The sequence below is a fragment of the Cladophialophora carrionii genome, assembly GCF_000365165.1.
Source record: "Cladophialophora carrionii CBS 160.54 unplaced genomic scaffold supercont1.2, whole genome shotgun sequence".
NCBI lineage: Eukaryota > Fungi > Ascomycota > Eurotiomycetes > Chaetothyriales > Herpotrichiellaceae > Cladophialophora > Cladophialophora carrionii.
In genome coordinates, this window is record NW_008481827.1 from 1,174,346 (window position 1) to 1,196,851 (window position 22,506).

Genomic DNA, 22,506 nt, shown 5'->3' on the forward strand with positions numbered 1-22,506 from the left:
CACAGCTGACTTAACTAAACTCTAAGCAGCGGCCGATCCGGTAATCGCAGCCCAAACACTGGGGGTTTGCCATCGATCGCCCATCGCTCACTCCGGCGTGTACTCGTACTCAACATGTCTGAGGCAGGGGCAAAAGTCCCTCTGTACACAAGTAATAAGCTGTCCGGGATTCCTCCACAACAACCACAACTACGTGCACATGCGGGTCGAGGTCGTCGTCTGTGACTGGCATACGCGCATAAACCCAGCGTGGTAAAGGCCCAGCATATTTGGTGCCTGGGCAGGCTGATGGGGGCCACCACGAAGGGAATTGGGCTTTGTCAGGTGAATGAATGGAGCGATCGACTGTATGCCGTCCCAGCAGGTGATGCATGCTTACACATCTTCTGGATTTTGATCTGGCTGAGTTTGCCATCGTCCCACTGTTCCCAGCTGGATCCATCGCAGGTGAGGACGAAGCTACGGATTGTTTCTAGTGATTATGAGCGGCTGCCGATCCTCGGCGGTTGATTCGTCCACAGCTGTGGACAGAGCTCCATCCATTAATACCAAATGCAAATACACAGTACTGCGCAAAGCGATGTTGACGAAGCACCGCGTACTGTGTAAACAGTAATACCTACTGTGGCTGAACTCCAGCAGTCCGGAAGTGCGGAGGCTGCATGAGGCCAGGCTTCGAGCACGGCAGACAAATCCATAGAGCGTCACACGTTATGATTATGTCCGTCCGATGGCTGACACCATTTCAAATCTCCATTGCCCAGTCTTTCGAAACGTAAAGCACGTACTCCGTACTCCCTTCCGAATGCCGAAGTCCGCATCAAGTCTAGGGTTGTCAAAAGCGTCATCGGGTGGTATCTTTGAGGGCTTCTTAGCGGCGGCGGGCTTGGGGCTAGAGGGGACTTCATTAATGATGAGACCCTCCTGTAAGGCTTGGTGTGGTAGAGCGAAGACCCGGACTCTACAAGCCAGCCTCCCAGTAAGGCTGAGAGGAAGTGACGAGGCTGCTCGCGGTGAGGTGGAATGGCACGCAGACTGACTGCAGTCAGACATTCGTCAATACGAACAATCCAGGTACAAGGAAAGGCAAAAGTGTTTCCGAGTGTTCTAAAGTGAGATACGTCAGACAGTGAAATTCGCAAAGTAAGGCGCAGCTGCATCTTCATTCCGACTTCTCTCTGAAATGCCAGAGTGTCGTTTCGCACTGGGCAGTAATTACTTGCCACGGCTGCCTCTGCCTCGATGTTCCTTATGGGACTGCCATTCCTGTACCACCACCTTGTACCTTGATACAGCCTCTCCTTCCTCCTACGATTCTCATCCCGCAAAATGAAGCTCCCCACGTCGCTCTTCCTCACCCTAGGCTGCGTGCTCCATGTCGATGCGCTCTACAGCAAATCATCGCCTGTGCTTCAGGTCAACGCGAAGACTTATGGCTCCCTGATTGCACAATCCAATCATACTTCGGTATGTCTTCCCTTGTTGCCGCTTTGTGCCTGCGCCGACGACTAATGCTCATGTCAGATTGTCGAGTTCTACGCACCCTGGTGTGGCCACTGTAAGAATCTGCAACCCGCGTATGAGAAAGCAGCGAAGAGTCTTGCGGGTCTAGCCAAGGTCGCAGCCGTCGACTGTGACGATGAAGCCAATAAAGCATTCTGCGGTCAGATGGGTGTTCAAGGGTTTCCCACTCTCAAGATCGTCAGACCGGGATCGAAGCCAGGTCGGCCTGCTGTTGAGGATTACATGGGACCAAGATCTGCCAAAGGCATTGTGGAGGCCGTGAAAGACAAAATTCCCAATCATGTCAAGAAACTACAAGGTGATGCTCTGGCTACGTGGCTTGAGGACAAAGCTATCCCGGCGAAGGCAATTGTATTCACGGACAAAGGTACTACCAGTCCATTAGTCAAGAGTCTGGCCATCGATTTCCTCGGCACCATAGCCTTCGCGCAAGTAAGGGACAAGGCGACTGCCGAGACGCATGGGGTCTCTAAATTTCCCACTGTCCACCTCATTCCATCCGCAGGAGCAACACCTATTCCGTATGATGGAGAGATTAATAGGGAGTCATTGGTGAGCTTCTTCAGCCAAGTCGCCCCTCCGAATCCAGATCCCGCTCCAAAGGCAAAGGCAGCCAAGTCTTCAAGCAAGAAGCCGAAATCGAAGCCATCCTCATCGGCTTCCGCGGCCTTCTCACGAGCTTCTGAGGCTCATAAGTCATCGGATTTTGAAGAGCACCTCGCGGGCTCTAGCACAATTGTGCTCGATGATACGCCTCCGACCGGGTCCCCTCTGCCCATAGTCGACACGGAAGAGAAGCCAATGGTCATTCCGCATGTGGTGGCTCCTATTCCGACCCTCAGCACTGCTGCCGAGGTTGAGGCTGCTTGCTTATTACCAAAGAGCGGTAACTGTATCTTGATCTTGCTTCCTGCGGAAGTTACGCCATCTCAGGCTACGACTTCTGCGTCGTCAGGATTCGCCGAGATTTCAGACAAGTACAACAAACGCAAGGCGGTTGTGATACCAATGTATGCTGTGCCGGCTGACAACCAAGCCGCGACTCGGATTAGAAATGACCTTGGTCTTGGCTCAGATGAGAAGATGGAAATCATTGCAACAAATTTGAAGAGAGGATGGTGGAGGCATTATCAGGCCGATTCTTACGATATCCTTGACCTTGAGAGTTTCATTGATGCCATCAAGCTCGGGGAAGGGTCAAAGTCGACGTTGCCAGCTGGGTTTGGCGCGACCACAGCCGAGACTTCAGAGCCCGACGTTGTCGAGTCGACCGAGACTGTTGACTCTAGCGAAGATATCGCCGAGCCTGAACCTGAGCCTGAAGACACGCCCACGGCGGAAACTACCTCAGAGATCTCGAGCGAGGCTGAGCCTGAACCAGCAGAGACTCCTGTTGCTGAGCACGACGAACTATGAGCCCGAAGTGAAGACTTTCCATCTTTACTGAGCTGTTACGAACTCGATTGCGCATACGAACGAACTTTCACCTTTGGCTGAGAACATCCTTTCCAACCAGCAATCAATCTGGCGGCGAACGTCGTCACAGGTTCTCCTGATTCCTTCAATTTAAATTTCACCGAGTTGTCACTTCCTCCTGAGTTCATCGCCCTCGTTTGCCTGTCACTCTTACTTCTGTCTTCGAGATTTCTCCTCGTAGATCTCCCTGGCCTGCTCATGGTTTCCCCGTTATTCAACCGTCTTCTCAGATTGACTTCAAAATTCTTCAAGTCTTCTCCTTCTTGTCTTCGCTTTTCAAAACACTGAGAGCGCCACTCCGTGGGATGGGCTTTGTCTCTATCTACACGCCAATCTTGCGTCAACCTCCTTTTCTGCTTTATTGTCTTTTGCTACATGCTCGCTTCTGGTTCTGAATTCTGGCGTTTCTAATCGCAGGTTGGTACAAATAGGCTTTATTGCGATGGCACAAACACGCGCGGTCTTTGGCTGGACTCGAGAAACGGAGATCGGCAAAGGCCCTGCAGAATCAACTCCAGAATCATCTCAACAATCTCAAGTGGACTCCTTTCAAGAGAATGCGTGGGAAGACGTACAGAAAGAAGCTTCCCTCAAGCTACCACTAACGTCAGAGGATCATGTCCTGGCCGATGTTACCGCCTCAATCGATGGTAGCGCGGCTCAGTTGAACCCTGATCAAGGCCTTGCCACTAACATTACCGACATCCTGGGCAAGCCTGACCTGACCCAGCGTACAGCGGAAGTCATGACAACAAATCAGAGTGGTATTCGGGGCAGCATCAGAAAAGCTCTTCAGTCTGGGGTCCTCGACATACCACCATTCAAGCCAGCCAACGACACCAGCCTGTCAGCAGACAAGCGGATCACTTACCAACTTCCCCCAGCCTTACTGGAGTCTGACTACATTTCAACTTACCGAAAACTATTCGATCGTTCAGCACTAGTCCCCGATAGTAACTTACCTTTGAGTTCGCAAATCATGGGCTTTTGTCCGATCTGGGCAATGTGGATCGCCGAAATAGCAGAGGAAGCGAAACGTGAGAAGTTACTAGACCGGGTATTCGACATGGCCACTAAAGCCTGGTTCGAAGCCTTACGACTTGGCTACAAGCCAGATACAGGTGGTGCAGAAACAGCGACACCGCGCACGCCTGCGAAGCGACCCGTCCTTCCGGGAGAAGACATTCCGTCTGGGCTCCGCGGGAGACCGCGCCCGAAAAAGGAGACCGATCCCCTGCAAATGCCTGTCTTGACTGCCTTCAGCCACAAAGACGGACCTCGTTGGCCCATCACGGCAGGCGAACTTCAAGCTGCTGGCATATCTATGACGCGACTTCAAAGACGCGCAGCTGACAAAAGCGACTTAGTAGAAGCCGGGGACGAGCTCCTCAGGAAGGTACTCCAAATGTACAATGGTCAAATTGCGGCGAGAGACTGGTTCGATGTCGAAGAGAGGACGAAGCTGAACCCTTTGGGCCGGGACCTTCAGGTGTATTGCCTCTACGAGGTGCTGAAGTCGCGGGATAGCATTGCACAACTGAGAAGCTATTTCGCGAAGTTCAAGACGGTAAAGCAAAAGGAGAACACACAAAGACGTATCGACGAGGAGCAAGAACGCCAGGATTTATTCGCGGCTCTTGCACTGGAACTTGAAGAAGACAACCCGCGATCACCTACTCCTTCGGTCTTTCCCTCTACCAGCACTCGAGAAGGGTCAGTCAGCAGCGCTCACATGACAAAGACGGCTGAGATATCCGACCTCGATCGATTTCGATCACTCGTCAATGCCATAGAGAGCACCCTCAAGGACAGCAATTTTGCAGATATGATCACCACCTTCGAGCTTTATGGAATGTCAGAGGGCGACCTGATCTCAAGTACCCCCTTCGAGGACATTTCAAGTGACTTTGACCGCTGCCAGCGCGTTATGCAAGAAATGCTGTTCGACGCCCGGGACTGGCTGAAACTTTTGCAAAATGGGCAAGCTCAAGATGTCAACATTCAAGAGCTGGAGATGCAGATCAACAAGAAGAAAGAGATCCTCCGTGGAGTCTACCCTTCATTGCTTGCCGAGCTCGACGCAGCCAAGACTGCTGTTGGCGATGACGATGCGGCGGCGAGCGTTGTCGAGGATGAATTCGTGTCGTCCGACAATGACGAGTTGATGACTGAAGTTCCCGAATCAGCGCCAACTGGGTCCACTAAACGTTCTCTGGACGCCGAAGCAGACGACGCACTTGGTACTCAATCACCAGACACGAAGAAGCAAAAGACTGTGGATGAAGAAAGAGCCTTGCGAATCGAGGTTCCGGCGCCACTTGTCCAGCTCGGAGTCGATGAGCGTGACGGGGGCCCTTTCGCATCGACTGGTGCGACAGCTCCGACCATCGAGTTACCCGCGTCCAACAGCCTACAGCAACCAAGTCTTCTTGTCAAGCTTCGTACTCGACCAGGCTTTGATCCAGAAACGCTCACAAGCACCAAAATCTTCTATCAAGACGGCTTCAGATATCGCTATTCACCTGAGTCGACCCTAGCGCAACGCTTTTCCATAAACGATACCTTGCGCAGCTATATCGGAAGGTGCACTCAACAGCACATAAGCCCCAACAACGAGTGGAGATATGGCAGATACCAAGGTCTTATTCATGTTGACGACCCATCTCGCACAACCATTGTTCACGGGGTCTGGGATCTGGAGGATGGGAGTCAGCCAGCAGGCTTTGAACGATTCTACAACGGGGATGCAGAATACACAGCCGTTCTGGAAGATACTTTCATGTCCGAGACCGATGGTGAGGAAGCTGAGCCACGGCTGCCATCACCACCGCTACGGAAGAGGAAGTCGAATACGAAATCAGGACGAAAGGGAGCCACCCGCTCCAGGCAGGAGGATTTGCGCTCCACCGCCGTCGACACCGAGAAAGGCAGAGTTGGTGGTCGTGGCAGGAGCAAGACGCGAGCCAATTCAACCATCAATCACCATGGCGTCATCACCAGAGCCAAATCTGCAAAGCCGCGTGTACGTCTGTTGATGAAGCCGGTACCAGTTCCACAAGAAAGGTTCGTCGATGACAGCATTTCGATGAATCGACCCAAGCGGCGAGGCGCTACGAGGAAAAGCTACGCCGAGGATTTAGACGATAACGACGACGACGACTATGCTCCTGACGAAGAATATGAAAGTTGAGGACAATGCCCGACTTGCACACACACACATGCTGGCACATACCTTTGGCGAATGGGATTTTCGGACACAGCCCGGCAAATACATCTTGGCTCGTTTCTATTGGGAATGAATCATCGCATGAGCAGGGCACGACATGGGCCACTCTCAGGATCGATCATATGGAGCAAGCACGGATTTCGGACATGCTCTGCGGTTTTGATCGTTTGCCGCAAATATTCGTCGAACTTGGACAATGAAAGGAAGGTGCGCAGGAACTGGAGGACTTCTCGTCCTTGAGTTGCTTTATTGAGGTCGCCGTATTTGAGTTGGAGACACTGGCTGCCCGTAGCGTTTGCATGAATCTCATTTTCGCACAAACTGTCGTAGCAGAGGAGCATGCACGTCGATCAACGGCCAGGACATATATCCGGCACCGGATCGCATACGTGGTCAGCGTTTGAGGTGAGGCTTCTCCCGTCTCTCTGCCTCTGCCTTTGGGGGGAAGCTCTGTGCTGCCAGCTCTGACCTCTGACCTCTGGCATCGTTGCGGGCAGTTCACGCACGATAAGCACAGAATAAAAAAAAGCCAGCACCAGGCCAAAAAAAAAAAGTGCGTTCGTTCTCAATCTCACACCTTCTGCCTGGTCTTCGCCTTTCTCCTCCCCTCCTTCTCCTTGTCTTTCTTGTCCCTGCGCTTCTCTACTCTCGATGCATCGTCCCCATTCAACTTGGCATCCCTGTCCTCTTCTTCGTCATCGAGTCTCCGCTTCTTGACTTTCTCTCGCCCGCTCTTCACGCTGACGACGGTGCTGGCGCCGGCTTCGCGGACTTGTCGCTCGGCTTGGTCCCATGCCGCATCGTCGGCGGCCGCGGTGGCGGAGATTTGGTACCTGTTACCGAGGGGGGTTTCTTGTTAGCTAGGTTGACCTGATCAGCACGGCGCTGAAAGCTGAGAGTGTAGAGCTGAGAGCTGGATGGGAAAGGGAACTGAGAGCTAGATGGAGAAGGAATGTAGGCTAAGGGAGTTGAGATTGACTGGTATGGTAGGTAGGGGGCGGACGTGCAGCCAGCTAAAGAGTTGGTGGATAAGGAGGATTGGTGATTTGCAGGGGCAGGACCGGGAATCCGGGACATACCTATCAAGCGGCAATGCGTCGATCAAAGCACGCTGCTTCTCCTTTATCGCCGGATCGATTTCTTCGCCGTGTTCATCCTCGTCTTCGTATGTGCCCTTTTGCTTAGCGGGATCTGGCGCCTTGATGGGCACCCTGCTGCCACTCGTGCTTTGCAAATGTGGCTCCGGCACTGGCACTCCATCGTTGTCGGCATTTTCGCGCAGACTCATCTCGACGTCTCCGCCCACGACGACCCTCAGCGCGGTGCTTATCTTCCTCATCACCTTGACGAACATCGCCAGCAGCTGATTACTCGGCAGGTTGAGTTCCTCTTGCACATCACTCAAGTCTTTCCTCTGCAGACCGATGGCCAGCAGAATACTCTGCTGGACGCCGCTCAATGCCACGTTACAGGGCGGTGCTTTCAAGCGGCCTGTGAAATACAGCTGCGCCAGTGCGGGCAGGAGGTCCAGCACGACGTGGTAATCGAGCAGGTTGTTTGCGTAGGATTCCAGCCTCGCGAGGTCGAACGGGGAGAATAAATTGTCGAGATCACGTTTCGAGAGCGGTTGCACAGGACTTGTACTCGACGTCGCCCCTTCTGTAAATTTCGTCGCACGGGTGGCACTTTCGGAAATACTCAGCGCTTGCACGCTTGCGAACGTGCGGAACTGGTAGCTCAGCAGGGTTAGGAACCGGCGGTGGAAATCCAGCGCGTAAGCACTGAGCCACGAATTGTCCGTCGCGGTGGCGCTTGAAAGCGGTCGGAGCATAACGCATGAATGCTCTCCAGTCAACTCGTTGGGCGTTTGTCGGAGGTAGACGGGCGCAAAGGCGTGCCGTTTCCAGAATTTGTGTAAAGGCTGCGTTAGGCCGTATGACACGCCGATGTAGTCCAGTTGGTCGGGTTTGCGCTCTGAGAGTTTGCTGAAGAGAGGGGGCATGCTGTGGATGTCTCGCACTTTAATATCATCGGCGAGGAGGGTCGAAGATTCCAGCTCAGTGTCTGTGATCCGCGTCATGCTGTGTTCCGTGTCTTCGATGGTGGTTTCGTCCTTCTCGGAGAGCGAAGTGAATTTTCCTTCGTAGAAATGCGTCAGAAGCTCAAGCGCGCGCGACCCGTAGCCCATGTTTAGATACTCTGGGTTTGTGGCAATTCTGACAACGCGACTCCCCGAAAGCCCGGCGAACTCGCTGTCCTGAAATTGCTGGCTCACTAACCAGGGGATCAAGTCCCCGCCGGCTCGTTGCCCGCGAGATAGACTGTTCAGAACGGAATTTTTGCTTATGCGCCCCTCGAGGGCGACTTGAATGACGCACAGTGGCTCGGGGAGTTTAGTCGCGTCCTCGGGGATGGGTGGGATTAGGACGAAGAGCTGATGCGCAGGTGCATCCGACATGAGTTGCAGATCGTTGGGTGAGTTCTTGTAATGCGATGCCACGTAAAGGGCCATCATCTGTTGCAGGAATTTCTCTGATACGGGGTGGAAGGAGAACAGGGTGTCGCGGTTTACCTGCACAAGCTCGCAGGTTGATGGATGGGGCGTGCCTTGAGTATTCACCTTGGATTTGGGCAGCGTGGCGTCTAGGCAGAGGAGTCTGTTCAGCCATTTTTCGACGTTGTCACCGGGAGCGTAGCGGATTGGCTCTGCGAGAGTGATCTCGCGGAGGGAGCGGCCACCCGAGTAAACCTTCTGGCCGTCTTTGGCCGCTTTGCCCGTGTTTTTGTCAGCGACTTCGACGTCATTGCCATTGACACTGGGAGCGCCTCTTGACTGCTCGCGAAGCTGCTGTATGAGCTTGAGGGAGAGTGAGCGACCGGTGCCCTCATAGCCGTTGATCGTGGAAGCCATGAAGACGAGATATGGTCCCATTAGCTTTCGGACTAGCGGCAGAGGAATAGCGGCTGCTTCATCAATAACTACTAGCTCTGCCTGGCCAAGGACATGGGCGTCTTGAGGTTGAATGTACTGGATAGTCTGCCGATGTTGTCTGTGGACATTGATTCGCACAATGGCTTTGTTGTACTCTGGATTGGTTGACTGCAGGATCGTGTAGTCGACGTGGTCCATGTACTCAAGGGCATCGAATCCTTTTACGACGAACTCGAACAATGTCTTGAGATTCTCGGGACTGGGAGAAGTGATGAAGATGTTGCTATAGCCATGAGCTATCGCGGCAGCCACAGCCACACCAAGAGCAGCAGACTTGCCACGCCCTCGAGCGGCTGTCAGAGTGACTGTGCTCCGCAGAGTTTTCTCTGAGATGGCATCAACAAAAGTGAGAAGAGCCTTTGCCTGATCGACGGTTTTTGAGAGTGCAACGAGGGGTCCGACCGGCTTGCTGTCAGCCAAGCTGTCTTTGATCTCCTTCAACTCCTTCTGCTCCGGTCGAACACGGTCTACCTCAGTAGCCGGTGGTGGCAAAGGCTGTACATTCTTCCCTCCTGATATAGGCAGCACATTCATCTCGTCATCCACGACCAGGCACGACTCACAGACACCGAGCGACAGGATGAACCTCTCGTTGAATCTCGCCACGACGTCGTCGTGTGCCTCTGTGCGATACCTGGAGTGGACATCCATAGACATTGTATAGAGCTGTTTCAGACTCTTCATGCCTTTGAGCAGAAGCAAGACCAGTCCGCCGCCCTCGACCGTTTCCACGGTGCGCGCCAGCAGGTTGGGCGTGATCGCCTCGAAGTCTTGTAGAATGCACATGCCATATGTGTTTCCGAGAATCTTATCCGTCTCCTTATAGTAGACATAGCGGATGTTGTGCAGGGTCACGAAAAGCTCGAAGGGATCTTCCGTGTTGGCGTCTCGAATGCCTCGTTTGACCTCCTTCCTGATCTTGGTCTCTCGCTTCTTCCGGTGGGATGTGAAGCCTAGAAGGTCTTTCTTGTACGCCCACAGCACCGACTTGTTCTGCTTGACGTCGACCGAGGCCATGATGTAGTGCAGGTGGACAATCACGTCTTTCGCCCGATCGCCTACCACCACAATGAAACTGCGCTTCCTCTCCTGGATGCCATTGCGGATCAGCGCCGGGATGCGCGAGTCGATGGCTTTGCGAGGCATATTGATCTTTGCCCGGCCACCCTCCGCCTTAGAATGGGGTTGGCAGTGGAAAGAATGCTGCGAGAGTGAGCAGTCCGTCGACGGCAAGCCGTGAACATTTTTCTCCAAAAATTGGCCGTTGTCGCTCGCCGCACTTACTCCTTCCAGAAATCTGGGGAAACCAGCCACGTGACGGTCTGCCCGAATTAAGCTTCACTCACCATTTCCTCAGCCTTGCCTCGCCTGGTTCCTGCTCCTGCGCAACCAACTGGACTCGGCAGTCAACGGTCACAGATTAAAGGGACTACGAACCCCTCCTCGCCTCTTGCTGGCCTCATGCGAATCATACAAAGCGCGCAGACTACGCGATGCCGCTGGATAAAAGGAAATTGCTGATGCGTGCTCCTCTAACATATCCCATCGAGCCTGAACCCTTATTATGGCGTATCTCGACATTCTATGCTTGAGGTGGGAGTGAGCGCCCTACTCTTACCGTGCGCTTCACTGACTATATCAGCCTTTCGTTGCTGTCAGCAATATCTCTGGCGCACTACCTTCCAGAATCCACGGCATTCGACCGCCCGGTTCATACCATCGTCCTCGCCCTGACGGCATGCTCCTCCGCCCTACCGAGCATAAGCCGCGCACTACCTCGACTGTTTCAAATCCCGGAGTCTCGGAAAAATAAAGGCCAGTACACCGCAGTACCTCTAGAAGAACTGGGCGAGGCGAATGGAAGACTCGCTGAACACTCAAATACGCCTCCCCAACAAAATGGGAAGGTTCGCGTCTCCGTGCTCGCCCTGGCCATTTGCTCGCTTTCAGTACGCATTGAGCTCTACCGCCGCATCTCGCTTGCCACGGAATGCACCATAAGCAGCGTCGAGGTGTTCCTACCATTCCTCCTTGCGGTCTGGGATGCTTTCAGGTCGCAACGCTCGCTGGACCTGCAACAAGAGGAGAGGCCAGACAGCTCAGTGTACGAGTCCCTAAGGTCCGCTCTTAGGAATTACATTCTAAGACCGCGGACTCGACATATGTTCTCCCTTTTCATGCTCTCGTATGGATGTTACCTCACCCAAGGATTATGGACTTCCTCAAATTCGACATATATCTGCCCTGCGGCCCTTGGTTTGCCGAGGACGGTGCCGCTGATGCAGATCGGTTCGCTCGTGCTGGACTTCTGCCTTGCTGTCATTGCTTACGAGAATGCCCCTAGACCAGATGGTAGGGGTCTTTCAGGACGGAGATCTGTCGTTCTCTGGAGCTCCGTCATGATCTCCACTTCAGTCGTGTGGTGCACCGTGGCGACTGTTCTGTATATTTTCAAACCCGAAATCAGGCCCTGGCTGTTGTTCCTATATCCAACATTGGAGTTCGGGACCATTTTGGCTATGGCTGGTCATATTTTCACTTTGTGTGTTTTGTGCATATCGCTTCTACATTGCGTAAGTAGGTGCACGCTGAAAGCTGCGCCCAGGCTGATATCAGTAGATCACGACGTACGGCGCCTTGGATATGTCGATTTACCTTACCGCCCTGACGACTATGATACCCGCATTCAAGTTTATATGGTCACACAAGAATCCTTTCCCTCCAATGCCAATCTCGACCACGACTTTCGCTTTTCTACTTATATTCTTCGGTAGATGGATATACCGGCGTGTCCAACAAGCTCTGGGTGAAAAGGACCCCATGCGAAACTCCCGTCAAGTCTTCCTCTTCATTATCCTGTGCATACTGCTTTCCCCAGCGTGGCGGAAGAAAGATTATACTCATTTCCACCCTATCGACATGCTGATGTACGACGCCAAGCTCCATCACGACAGATACCTTGAGACCGTGGGCGACACTGCCTCCCTGGGCGAAACCGTCGCTCGGTACCGGCAGAGATATAACCGCAGTCCTCCGCCTGACTTCGACGTCTGGTTTGAGTTTGCGAAGAACAAATCAGCGCTGATTGTTGACGAGTTCGACCAGATCTATGACGATCTATTGCCGTTTCATGCCATTGCACCGGCCGACCTGAGAAGGCAGACCTGGGAAATGGTGTCGAATCCGTGGAACGAAATCTCCGGGATCACCATCCGCAACGGAGAAGCAAAGGTGCAGGAAAATGTACTGCCCACGCATCGATGGATGCTCGAGGGCGTGGCCGTCCTCATCAACAGTTTCGCGCAATACCTGCCCGACATGGATCTGGCGTTCAACTTGAACGACGAGTCGAGAGTCGCTGTTCCGTACGAGCGGATCCAACATCTTCGCCAACAAGCCAGATCACAAGACAACACCGGCCATTCAAGCTGGTCTGCCGACCGCGCAGCTGGCTGGCTGCCAATCCCCGAGCATGAATATAGGGAAACCGTCTTCCGTGAAAATTCGTGGCGCAACAGCTTCCGCACGTTCGGCTCAGCGGGCTGTCCTCCCTCATCGCTAGCAAGGAGCTCTCCGCACATTTCATCCCACTCGCACCTCTGCGGCCCTTGCGTGGCGCCTCATTCCTTGGGCCAGTTCCTCGCCAACTGGACGGACGCCGCAGACATCTGCCATCAACCCGACATGGCGCATTTGCACGGCTTCTACCTCTCCCCCGCGGCATTCAAAGCCTCGTATCAGCTTATGCCTGTCTTCTCGCAGTCCAAACCACACGGCTACAACGATATTCTCTACCCTTCTGCCTGGAACTACATGGACAAAGTGGTCTATAAGCCCGTTCCCCCAAGTGGCACACCCGGCACCGAAGACGCCAACCCGGGCTTCCCGGACCCGCCATTCTCTGCCAAGAAGAACGTGTTGTTCTGGCGCGGGGCGACTTCCGAGGGTGTCTCCTCCGAAAGCGCCGCCTGGCGCGGCATGACACGCCAACGCCTCGTGCACATGTCCCACAACCTAACCACGCACCCGCACGACAAGGTGACCATCCTCCTCCCCAATCCCGCCGATCACACCAAGTACAAGTACCAGACCCTTCCAGGCCCCGCAGTCAAACAACTGGGCTTAACCACAGATATTGCGATCGTGGACTTTATCGCCCGCTGCGGCGGCCACGACTGCGACGATCAAAAGGCCGAGTTTGCCCTACTCCCGCCCTCGGACTTCCAAGCGCACTGGGGGTTCAAGTACCTGTTCGATCTCGACGGCGCGGGCTTCTCGGGCCGCTTCCTCCCCTTCCTCCAGTCGCACAGCCTGCCGTTCAAGACGGCGTTGTTCCGCGAGTGGTACGACTCCCGCCTCACCGCGTGGCTACACTTTGTGCCGCAGGACACACGGCTCCACAGCGTGTGGTCGACGCTCGCGTACTTTGCCGGCGTGGACGGCACAATGTGGGGGCAGAAGATCTGGTGGAAGGGCCACGACGCCGAGGGCGAGATGATTGCGGAGGCCGGTCGCGAGTGGGCGGCAAAGGTGCTCCGGAAGGAGGACATGGAGTGTTATTTCTTCCGCCTGCTGCTGGAGTGGGGCCGCTTGACGGACGATCGGAGGGATGAACTAGGATTCGTCGTGCCATGAACTTACCGTGTACTCTGTACCGTGCTGGGCGATAGTGAAGGGGAAGGTGAATGAATGAGATCAAACCAAGCTCACCCTGTTGCCTGCTGTACTGTACTCTAAGTGCGTACCCCAGTGCTTTGGGTGTCTGTGTTCGCGTACAGCATGGTCAGTCAGTGGTGCGCTTGCAAGCCTGGGAGTCGCCTCAATCTTTTCGCCACGCATGCTCATGCCACTTGAAGGTTCCTGAGCGCTTTTTTTTTTTGCCTAATATCCTTTTTGCAGATCCTTCGTCGGAAACGTCCTCCTGAGGTCGCCACCAGATCTACTGAGGGGACGGACGTGGGTCCAGGGTCGTTTGTCTTCCAACTACTTTCATGTCCATGTCAGGCGGGCCTCCGTAGGTGCGACGCTCGGAAGGCCTTCGGAGGGAAGGAAACATACTCTCCTCGAGCGAGTCGTATTGAGTAGCGATTCAAGACATATTTTTCTGCCGTACTCGGTACCTCATGGCGTCGACCAGAACGAGACGTTTGTGCCGATATCTCAATATTTCAATGCAGTGTCCTCGTTAATACGGATTCGAAGTATATGTTCCCTCTCTCTCGTTTCAATTATGCATGCCTAATACGGTGTAGTGTACGCACACCCACCGGAATGCTGGTTTTCGGATCCAGCTGGGTGGATATATGTGTAAGTGCATCTCCTGGACATGACGCATGACGGCTTCACTCCGATGCAATGCAATGCGACGCTCCCCATGCCATGCCATGCCATGCCATCACATCATATCTCCTACCTCCTAGTGCTTGCTTTGCTCCGCCGACTCCTCCTTGACTCGACACTGATCTGGCTAACGCTATCCTCTGGGCCAACCTCCCGGTCCGTGACGTCCAGATCCTTCAACTCCTTCTGCTTGCTCACGACGCTCGCCGTGTCGGCCTTCTCGACCTGTTCGCCCCTCAATCTCCCAATGACTGTCCTCGGGGCGTCGACTCTTCCGTTGGGTCCGAAATTCGACCTCGCAGAGACGAAGGACCTGCCCGCGTCGGAACCAGTCCACGTGGCAGCCCTCGACGGCGGGAGCGGGTACTCGGCTGGATCCCGGGCACGGGAATGTTTCGAGCTGGCGCGACTGGGTGCTTTGGAACCGGCTTTGGAACCACCGCTCGAGCCGTGATACGCGGTACTGCTCTTATGCACCGACCCTGCCACGTGGAGCACGGTTTCTGCCTCTTCGACCTCGCCCTGGACGGCTTCGAAATCGTCGCGGCGGGAGCGTGTGCTGTGACGAGATTGAGACCTTGACCTCGGCGTGTTACCGCCGGCTCGAGAGCGGCTTGCTTGGGAGAGACTCCGGCCCAGGCGGGTGAGACTGCTTGCTCGGGAGCGTGAATCTTCATTGCCGTCACCTTTTGCGCTGGACACTTTGGATATCTTTTCCGTCAACACGGTGGGGGCGCGGTAGCTCGTTGGCGGTGGCGCACCGCTCTTCTTTGAGTGGCGGGATGCTTTCGAGGAGGCGTGCGACGCGACTTCGATATCACGGGGACCGGGGCCGAAGCCGGAGTCCAGGCTCATTCGCCGGGTCACTGACGCGGGTCGGATTGTACTTGCGTAATCGGACTTTGGGGATGCGTGACTGTGGTGAGTAATTGCCGTGGGTGCAGGAGGACTAGGTTCGTTATCCTGCATGGTGATTAATTTCTGATCGTCGTGGTTGCGAGATGAGTATGTCAATGCTGAGGGAGCGGGTTCGATGGCTCGCTGGAAGCCTCCTCCAACGTAACCTGCGTGGTAGTCGGAGGGCGCGGAGGAGTACACGGGACGCAGAATAGCAGGGGGCTCAGTCACGCTTCGACCAACCACGGACGGGCGACGGGGTTGGAATTTATGTGAGTCACGATCATCGTCCGAGGAGGTGTCCTTTGAGCGGTTGCTAAAAGCATAGTGCAAGGCTGCACCGGCGGCCACACCGAGAAGGGTACCGACGATGGCTTCACCCGCTCCGCTTCCACCACCTGTTGCCGTGTTGGTAGGTACTGATGGCGGCGACGAAACATTGCCTTTGAAACTGCTGACAAGGTCGCGTGCCACGTTGGCTGCGCTGCGGGCTTCGTTGATCAACGTATTGAGAACATCGCCTGAGGGTTTTGGCTGTGGCTGCGTCTGTTCGGGTGTTTTTGTCGATGCTGCCGACATCTGAGATGCCGCTTGGCTCTTCGCTTGAGAGACGACACTTTGGGCTGGTGCAGCTGTAGTGGGCGCTTTGCTTCTTGCTTGGGAGACGACGCTTTTGGCCGGTGCTGCAGTTGAAGGTGCTTTGACACTTCCGGTTCGATGGGACACCATACTCCTGCCGTCGACATTCTCCTTGTTTGCTTCACCTATCGGTCCCGGCCTGTAGACCGCCTCAATCGAGTTGCCGTCAAAGTCAATCACGGCCGCTGAATAGTACCCCGTACTATCCCGCTGACATGGCTCGCCATGGATTTTCCCCCCAGCTTTTAGGGCAGCGACGAAGAATTCTTGAACATCGGCTCGCGAGGCGGCGGGGAAAGCCACATGAGCGGCACCAGCCGGCACACCCGGGATCTCCTGCGTAATCCAGAAGTCTGCGGGCGTGTTAGGTGGATATTCCGGACCGAAACCAATTGTGTGTTCCTGTCGGCCCCGGAAGACGTAGCCTAGGGGTTGGAGCGCGGAGAGGAAGAACGAAGTGGACGTTGGGAGGTGGCTGACGGTAAGTGTGATCGAGGAAGGCATCGGATTGTTGATGTGTCGCGGTCGCAAAGCGGCGGGAGTGTGGAAGCGAGGCTGAGTGTTGGACAGTATGGAACAAGGTGGAAGTGCTGTTGATGGTGCTAAACTGGGATGATATGGAAAAAAGAGGTGTGCCTGTGCTTCTGATGATCGAGACCAGTATATGCAATCTGAAGTGTCCCCAATATACCTTCCACTTCGCAGCGTGTTTATCTTGGACGAGTCTTGGCGAGACTGTGGACTCGCAGTCTGGATGTGATGATACGCCACGGCCTGTGTCACCGTGATCGAATCCTATTCGGGATTGTAGGCGATGAGGCGGGAGACGAGGACCCAGCTGCGGTGAGGCCGAATATCTTTGATCTAGAAACGAGGATATGCAGGTCAGTTTGCAATGGTAGTGACATAAGAAACAAGCCGAGATGCAGCTTTTAAGCAACGACGAGAGGATCCAGGTTCGCCTAGGAATCCGCAGATAAATCCACAGTGACGGGTATGAGTCCGGACCTTTATTCGCTACAGGTCGTGTGATGATCACCCATTTACCGGAAAACAGTTCATGAGAACTAGCGGGTAAAGAGCGCATGTCAAGGGAGTGACTCCGTGATCTGATGCTCGAGCTGGGTACCTGCGCCACGGCCACTGACAGTGACGAGGGAGCAGCAGCCGAAACTAGGCGCCTGACCGCAGTAGATGCAGAGGGTGTATGGGCACCTCACTGAGAGGTAAGGCGCCACGGGGGTGGAAGGAGGATGCATGCTGCATCTGGGTGAGGCGAGGAGATCGTCCAGATGTTGTTGGTGGCAACGAATGGAAACGACGATGCAATGAAATAGTTCGGTGCAGAATATGCCACGTCGAAGGCCCGCATGGGGGAGAGGTGGCGCTCGCAGGAATTGTCGGGCCTGGTGGTGCCTACGAAGACAAAGTCGTTCGAATTATGGTGTTTTGTCTGCCGTTGATTGGCGTCGGGGATTTGCGCGCGGAAGAGAAAGCGGGGCCGGCCAATGGAGATGATCCCTGGTTGGTCCGATGACGGCCCGTCGCGACTACGTCGGGCGCCAGTGCATGGAGTTTTCCCTCTTCAGGTACAACTCACCTGGCATTCACCTACCATTTACCTGGCATTCTGTCACGCTTCTACGGACCCACGGAAATGGACGGCGTATGCGGTGCGAGATGAACGAGGCTCAAGTGTCGATCACGTCTCTTGGACGTGGTACCACACCAACAGTAGGCCGACAGCATCTCATGCAATGCGGCCAACTTGTGCATGCCCAGGTCGTGTGCCACGTTGTCCCAACAACGAGCGGCTGAAAGGACTCTGCAAGCGCACAGTCGCGATCCTGACCTCAAAGTTGAAGCAGTGTTTAGTGGCATATACATGTCGAAGCCCCGAATCAAATCCATTGCACTTTTCTTCGCTGACTTGTCTAATGATCCATTGTACTTTTTTCTGGAACCAGATAGGAGTTGCCAGGACTGTCGCCACTCCCAAAAACCCAAGCTCATCATGCATTATGTTTTGACTTCCTATGGACAGGATTGACGACATGTAGGGCAGGTTGACATGCACCTACGGGGTAACACGACGAATCTTTCAAATGAAATATCGCCTTGAGGGTTGTTGAACCATGTTATGTCTTGTTGTGAAAACAAACGCCAGATCCAACACTCCCCAATGCTAACACTGACCGTGGGGGCAGTGCATTGCAGATCGAGGCAAGATGTTATGATCGAGCCCAATCTGCAAGAACTGCCCGTGTGCTGGAAAGGAGGACAAAACCTAATGACGTTAGGAGACTTGGAGCGGCTGGCATTACCTCTGCGGCCCGAGGAACGTGCTCAGATTATGCCCCAAGAGTCTTCGCAAGCGTGACAGAACTTGCTACAGGCAATACTTGCCGAGAGACTGTAGTTGCTGATACTGATGGCTTCGTCCTTGAAAGCGTCGGCGAAATCGTCTTTGCCTTTGGCCATGGCTCCCACGAAGACACAGATGCTCTCCGTGGCGCCGAGGGTGTCGACATAATCCCGGACGCGGACGACATCTGCGTCGAAACTTAAGGTGACCTTCCGGCAATTTGGTGGCAGGTGGTCCGTGATGGGGTTCTTGATGACTTTGAGAAGCTTCTCTTGCGAATTGACCGATCGTATTGACAGTTTGTGGAGGAGTTGGACCATCAGACCAGCAAATCGCTTGAACGTTCTAGGGATGCGGACGGTTGGGCTGACCTCGATCAAAACGCCTTGAGCGGTGTGGATGTAGATCTGGAGCTTGCCGGCCTTGTTGATGGGAGAGTCCAGGAGTGTGAGCAGGCACTGGACGTTGAAGTCAGCTCGCCATGACGGGGTGCTCGCATGTGGGATGTATAGCCACCTGATGCGTGATATCCGGCCGGGCGTCACTTATGTCTCGCCCCATCTTTCGCATAACACCAATATGTTCATCGCTGTTTAGCAGCGAATATTTTTCTTCCTTGCCCCCAGGCTTCCCGCTGTGGGCGGCTCGGTATGTCTCGAGGGAAGCATTTGAGAGAACCACAATCAGCCGCTTCGTGTCCTTGTCTGTCGACGCTATGGGGACATGTTGCTCAGCGATGAGCCGAGGAAGCTCGGGCGCAGGGAGAGACTGTGTCCCTGCAGAAAGAGGTGAGTCAAGAATCACAAGAGAACGAGAAGTCTTGAAACTTGGGCGGAACTCGCGGAGTATCTCCGCAGGACTGTGTGTTGAACTCCACATGGTTGGACATACTCGACCGCTTTCTCTTGGTGCCGGCTTCGTTAGATCTGGTAGCCATGGTCTCGAGGCTATAGGGGATGTCGTGGAATCGAGGCTCAATCCGGGAGCAAGGTTGGATAAGGAGTCAGAAAGATACAGAGAAGACAGCGGTCTGTGGAAAGATATCAAACGGACGATGCTAGCGACACTGGTTGGACAACAGCATCTGTCAATTAATTTGAGTCTGTGGAGGTTTTCATGCCTCGACCAAAATTTAGACCCCGTGCCGAGAACCTTCACCGTTTGTGTCGGTTGGTGTCTGTTTTGTTCGTGTTCCCACCGTTCCGAGTCGCGTGATGACTCATCGATCACGTGGCGTTAGCATTGCATCTCTGACGGGCGTCTTTTCTCATCGATCCCTCACACTTCCCTCACATTTTGGGCGCTGGAGCTGGATCAGTCTTACGTCGAAAGCCCACATGTATTAATCGAATACTGCCAGGAGCAGCCAGGTTAGGCAATGTAACCGTTGCGAGCTACAGTATCACTTTCCACCACCATCTTCCAAACCTTGTACCAAAACGCCAGACAATCCTCCCGCCATTGGAACCTCTGGATCACTTTCTGCAAGGAGCTCCATTCCCCAGTCTCTGGATATCTGCTCATCATCTTGATCACTAATCGGAACCGAGGATCGTCTTCTGAGTCTGAACGGGCTCGTAAAAACGTTGCTGTCAGCGACCCAGCCAGCTTAATGCAGACCCAGATCAGCAAGTCTGCTGTCGCTGCATCTGACTGCTGGTTGACCCTGTCCAGAAATTTGGAGCAGCATGAGACCCATCTCATGACCGCTGGACGGTAGAACGGTGAGTATCGCTCTGCGTGAGTCGTGTCGAGGAGTGTGTGCTGAAGGCCGATCAACAGGATGTAGTCCGCCAATGTTAGTCCACCGTGATTGGGCAAGAGCCAATTTCCCAGGAGATTCCATCCTCGCTCCCGCAATTCCATGTTCAATGCGTTCTGGACACTGTAAGGCGAGTTCTGGCATAGGTCCACGTCCTGCCAATTGTCGTAAATGTCCCTGGCATGGACAAAGACGGGTGCGGACAATCTCCTTTCCTGAACCAACCGCAGGATTCCCTCCCCAAAACGCACGGGTCCAGCGGTACTATCCTCCGCATTAAGCCCTTCGAGGACATTGGGAGCAATTATATGTTGATCGCTGGATGCTTCATTGTAGACCGCTGTGGTGAGATCGTCATTTGTGACTGAAACGCGAAGGAAGTACCATAGCGCCAGAACCCTTTGACAGATGAGCTGAACATTAGCAATTCTCAACACTGGACTACCACTTACCCTCTGATAGCTGGCCCGAGTAACTTGCACTTGTCAAAGTACGCCAATCCTCCATGCAGATCAACCAACCGATGCAAGCCGTTGATATGGGCCTCGAACGCGGTCATGTTGCCTGCCAGATACTATCCCAGACCAGTCTTTGTCAGTCCAACACAAGCTGATCCACTGTCGAGACCGGTAAGGCCGTTAGGCTACCTCACATACCTCTAACTCGAGGAGTGCAAGGATCGTCCAGAGAACGGCGGTCTCGCGGTAACCGTCACCTTCCCCCAACGTCCGCTGGAGGGTACTCAAGACATTGCCATAGTGGTACGCCGTCTCCTTGTCGACCTGACCCTGCTCCCAGTGATGGATCCGCAGATTGGATAACGATAGTGCGATCAGGGCTTCAAACATGACAGGATGTTCCAGGCTATACTGAAAATACTGGTGTACAGGCGAGGTTTCTGTCGTGCTTTCGGGGGGCCTTTGATACCTCCTGGGACCACCTGTTGCTGTGCGCCTGAGAAGGTGCGTTGGACCGTATGCATTCAAGACTGGAGAAGCCAAGGGTGTTAGTTCTGTGTGCTCCATTCAATATGGTGGACTAGACCCCACCCGAAGAAGACTTACAGAAGTCCACCACCTCTGGAAGCCAGTCCTGTGATCGGATGGGATACGATGTAAATGGGTCTGACCTCAACCCGTGCTGGTCCCGATCGATCCAGTCTCGGATTGGAGCTCCTCTTGCGCGCAGTTGTCTCTGGGATGGTGGCTTTGAGTTACCTGGCTTTGGGCCGGAGCCATTGGCTTCTCTCCTCGCCATAGGCTTCGAACGATTTCGAAAATTGACTCCGATGTACTGGGCTACTTTCTTCCGGGTTGCCGCATCCTGGCGTTGAGCTGGATGTGTGATGTTGATGAACGTAGCATTGGCTTCGAGTGGTGAAGGCTCCCCAGAGTGCGAACTCCCATCAGGTGCCGCGTCGTCGTGTCGGTACATCTTGAAGCGCACCATATTGATAGACTCGACGTTATACTGTCATCCCGTCGTGGGAAAGTCCTTTTGCGCGCTCAATGTATGAAGTCTTGGGGACTGTGCACGGCCGCATAGGTATTTGGCTTTACACTTTTGAGCCGCGTCTTCAGTCCGTGGTAGCTGATTGGAAATCTCCTGACGCAGAGAAGAGGCCATGACTAATGACGAATGACGCATTTACTCCCTTGCCAAGTCCCCTGGCTTGCTGGACAAGTGAGGAGTGCGTTTAAGTGGACGGGTTGTGATAAGCAGAATCACTTGATAAACCTCGAGGACGAGCGAGGAGGGAAAATCTGGCTTCGTCGTTGTAACCTTATTGCGGCGACAACGAGCTAGGTGACGAGCCCTGCATTCTGACGATGAAGGCTTGCGTTGGCCCGAGCCGTCTTCTGCATGCAATAGGGAGGGTTTTGCCTTCCATATAAGGTCAGCATTGATCCTCCGACTCACCAATCCCCTTCACCAAGAAAATACTCCTGAAGATCTCGTTAGCACCGGCAGATGCAGGACCTCCCTGTTGATCGTACATTGCGTTGACGGCCACTGAGTTCGCAGTTGGACTCAAATTTGGAATGCATTTTGGGGGTACTCGTCCATCTCCAGACCAAGACAAAGACAGCGATTCAATCTCCGTTTTACATTTCCAGAATGTGTCGCAACCCCACCATGACAAATAGCATCCTCACCTTCCAGGTTCAAGGCATGCGAACCGAAGCGCAGGCGATTGACCCACGTGCCCGAGCGGCCCATTGCTGCCGTAGTATTCTACTAGACTCCTCGTCTGAATCGGCTTTCCAGTTCTGTGCTCATGGAAG

At 54.1% G+C, this 22,506-nt stretch overlaps 7 protein-coding genes across 7 annotated transcripts; 3 read left to right on the top strand and 4 right to left on the bottom strand.

The window, feature by feature from the left end:
* Positions 1-1,329: 1,329 nt before the first annotated feature.
* G647_02486 (protein disulfide-isomerase domain) lies at positions 1,330-2,940 on the top strand (the record flags this gene model as incomplete). The annotated part of the gene is made up of 2 exons (XM_008726835.1): positions 1,330-1,467; positions 1,525-2,940. 2 exons carry the CDS (start codon positions 1,330-1,332, stop codon positions 2,938-2,940), a joined length of 1,554 nt encoding a protein of 517 aa, XP_008725057.1.
* A 502-nt stretch (positions 2,941-3,442) lies between these two features.
* Positions 3,443-6,190, top strand: G647_02487 (uncharacterized protein; the record flags this gene model as incomplete). The annotated part of the gene is made up of 1 exon (XM_008726836.1): positions 3,443-6,190. The coding sequence occupies one exon, from the start codon at positions 3,443-3,445 to the stop codon at positions 6,188-6,190; it is 2,748 nt and encodes a 915-aa protein (XP_008725058.1).
* A 607-nt stretch (positions 6,191-6,797) lies between these two features.
* Positions 6,798-10,364, bottom strand: G647_02488 (uncharacterized protein; the record flags this gene model as incomplete). Its single annotated transcript, XM_008726837.1, has 2 exons — positions 6,798-7,059; positions 7,306-10,364. The coding sequence occupies 2 exons, from the start codon at positions 10,362-10,364 to the stop codon at positions 6,798-6,800; spliced, it is 3,321 nt and encodes a 1,106-aa protein (XP_008725059.1).
* Positions 10,365-11,861: 1,497 nt separating this feature from the next.
* On the top strand, positions 11,862-13,853 carry G647_02489 (uncharacterized protein; the record flags this gene model as incomplete). The annotated part of the gene is made up of 1 exon (XM_008726838.1): positions 11,862-13,853. The coding sequence occupies one exon, from the start codon at positions 11,862-11,864 to the stop codon at positions 13,851-13,853; it is 1,992 nt and encodes a 663-aa protein (XP_008725060.1).
* Positions 13,854-14,627: 774 nt separating this feature from the next.
* G647_02490 (uncharacterized protein) lies at positions 14,628-16,598 on the bottom strand (the record flags this gene model as incomplete). The annotated part of the gene is made up of 2 exons (XM_008726839.1): positions 14,628-14,958; positions 15,016-16,598. 2 exons carry the CDS (start codon positions 16,596-16,598, stop codon positions 14,628-14,630), a joined length of 1,914 nt encoding a protein of 637 aa, XP_008725061.1.
* Positions 16,599-18,440: 1,842 nt separating this feature from the next.
* On the bottom strand, positions 18,441-19,338 carry G647_02491 (ribosomal RNA small subunit methyltransferase NEP1; the record flags this gene model as incomplete). The annotated part of the gene is made up of 2 exons (XM_008726840.1): positions 18,441-18,917; positions 18,976-19,338. 2 exons carry the CDS (start codon positions 19,336-19,338, stop codon positions 18,441-18,443), a joined length of 840 nt encoding a protein of 279 aa, XP_008725062.1.
* A 492-nt stretch (positions 19,339-19,830) lies between these two features.
* On the bottom strand, positions 19,831-21,670 carry G647_02492 (uncharacterized protein; the record flags this gene model as incomplete). The annotated part of the gene is made up of 4 exons (XM_008726841.1): positions 19,831-20,620; positions 20,674-20,795; positions 20,878-21,209; positions 21,286-21,670. The coding sequence occupies 4 exons, from the start codon at positions 21,668-21,670 to the stop codon at positions 19,831-19,833; spliced, it is 1,629 nt and encodes a 542-aa protein (XP_008725063.1).
* Between the last annotated feature and the right edge of the window lie 836 nt (positions 21,671-22,506).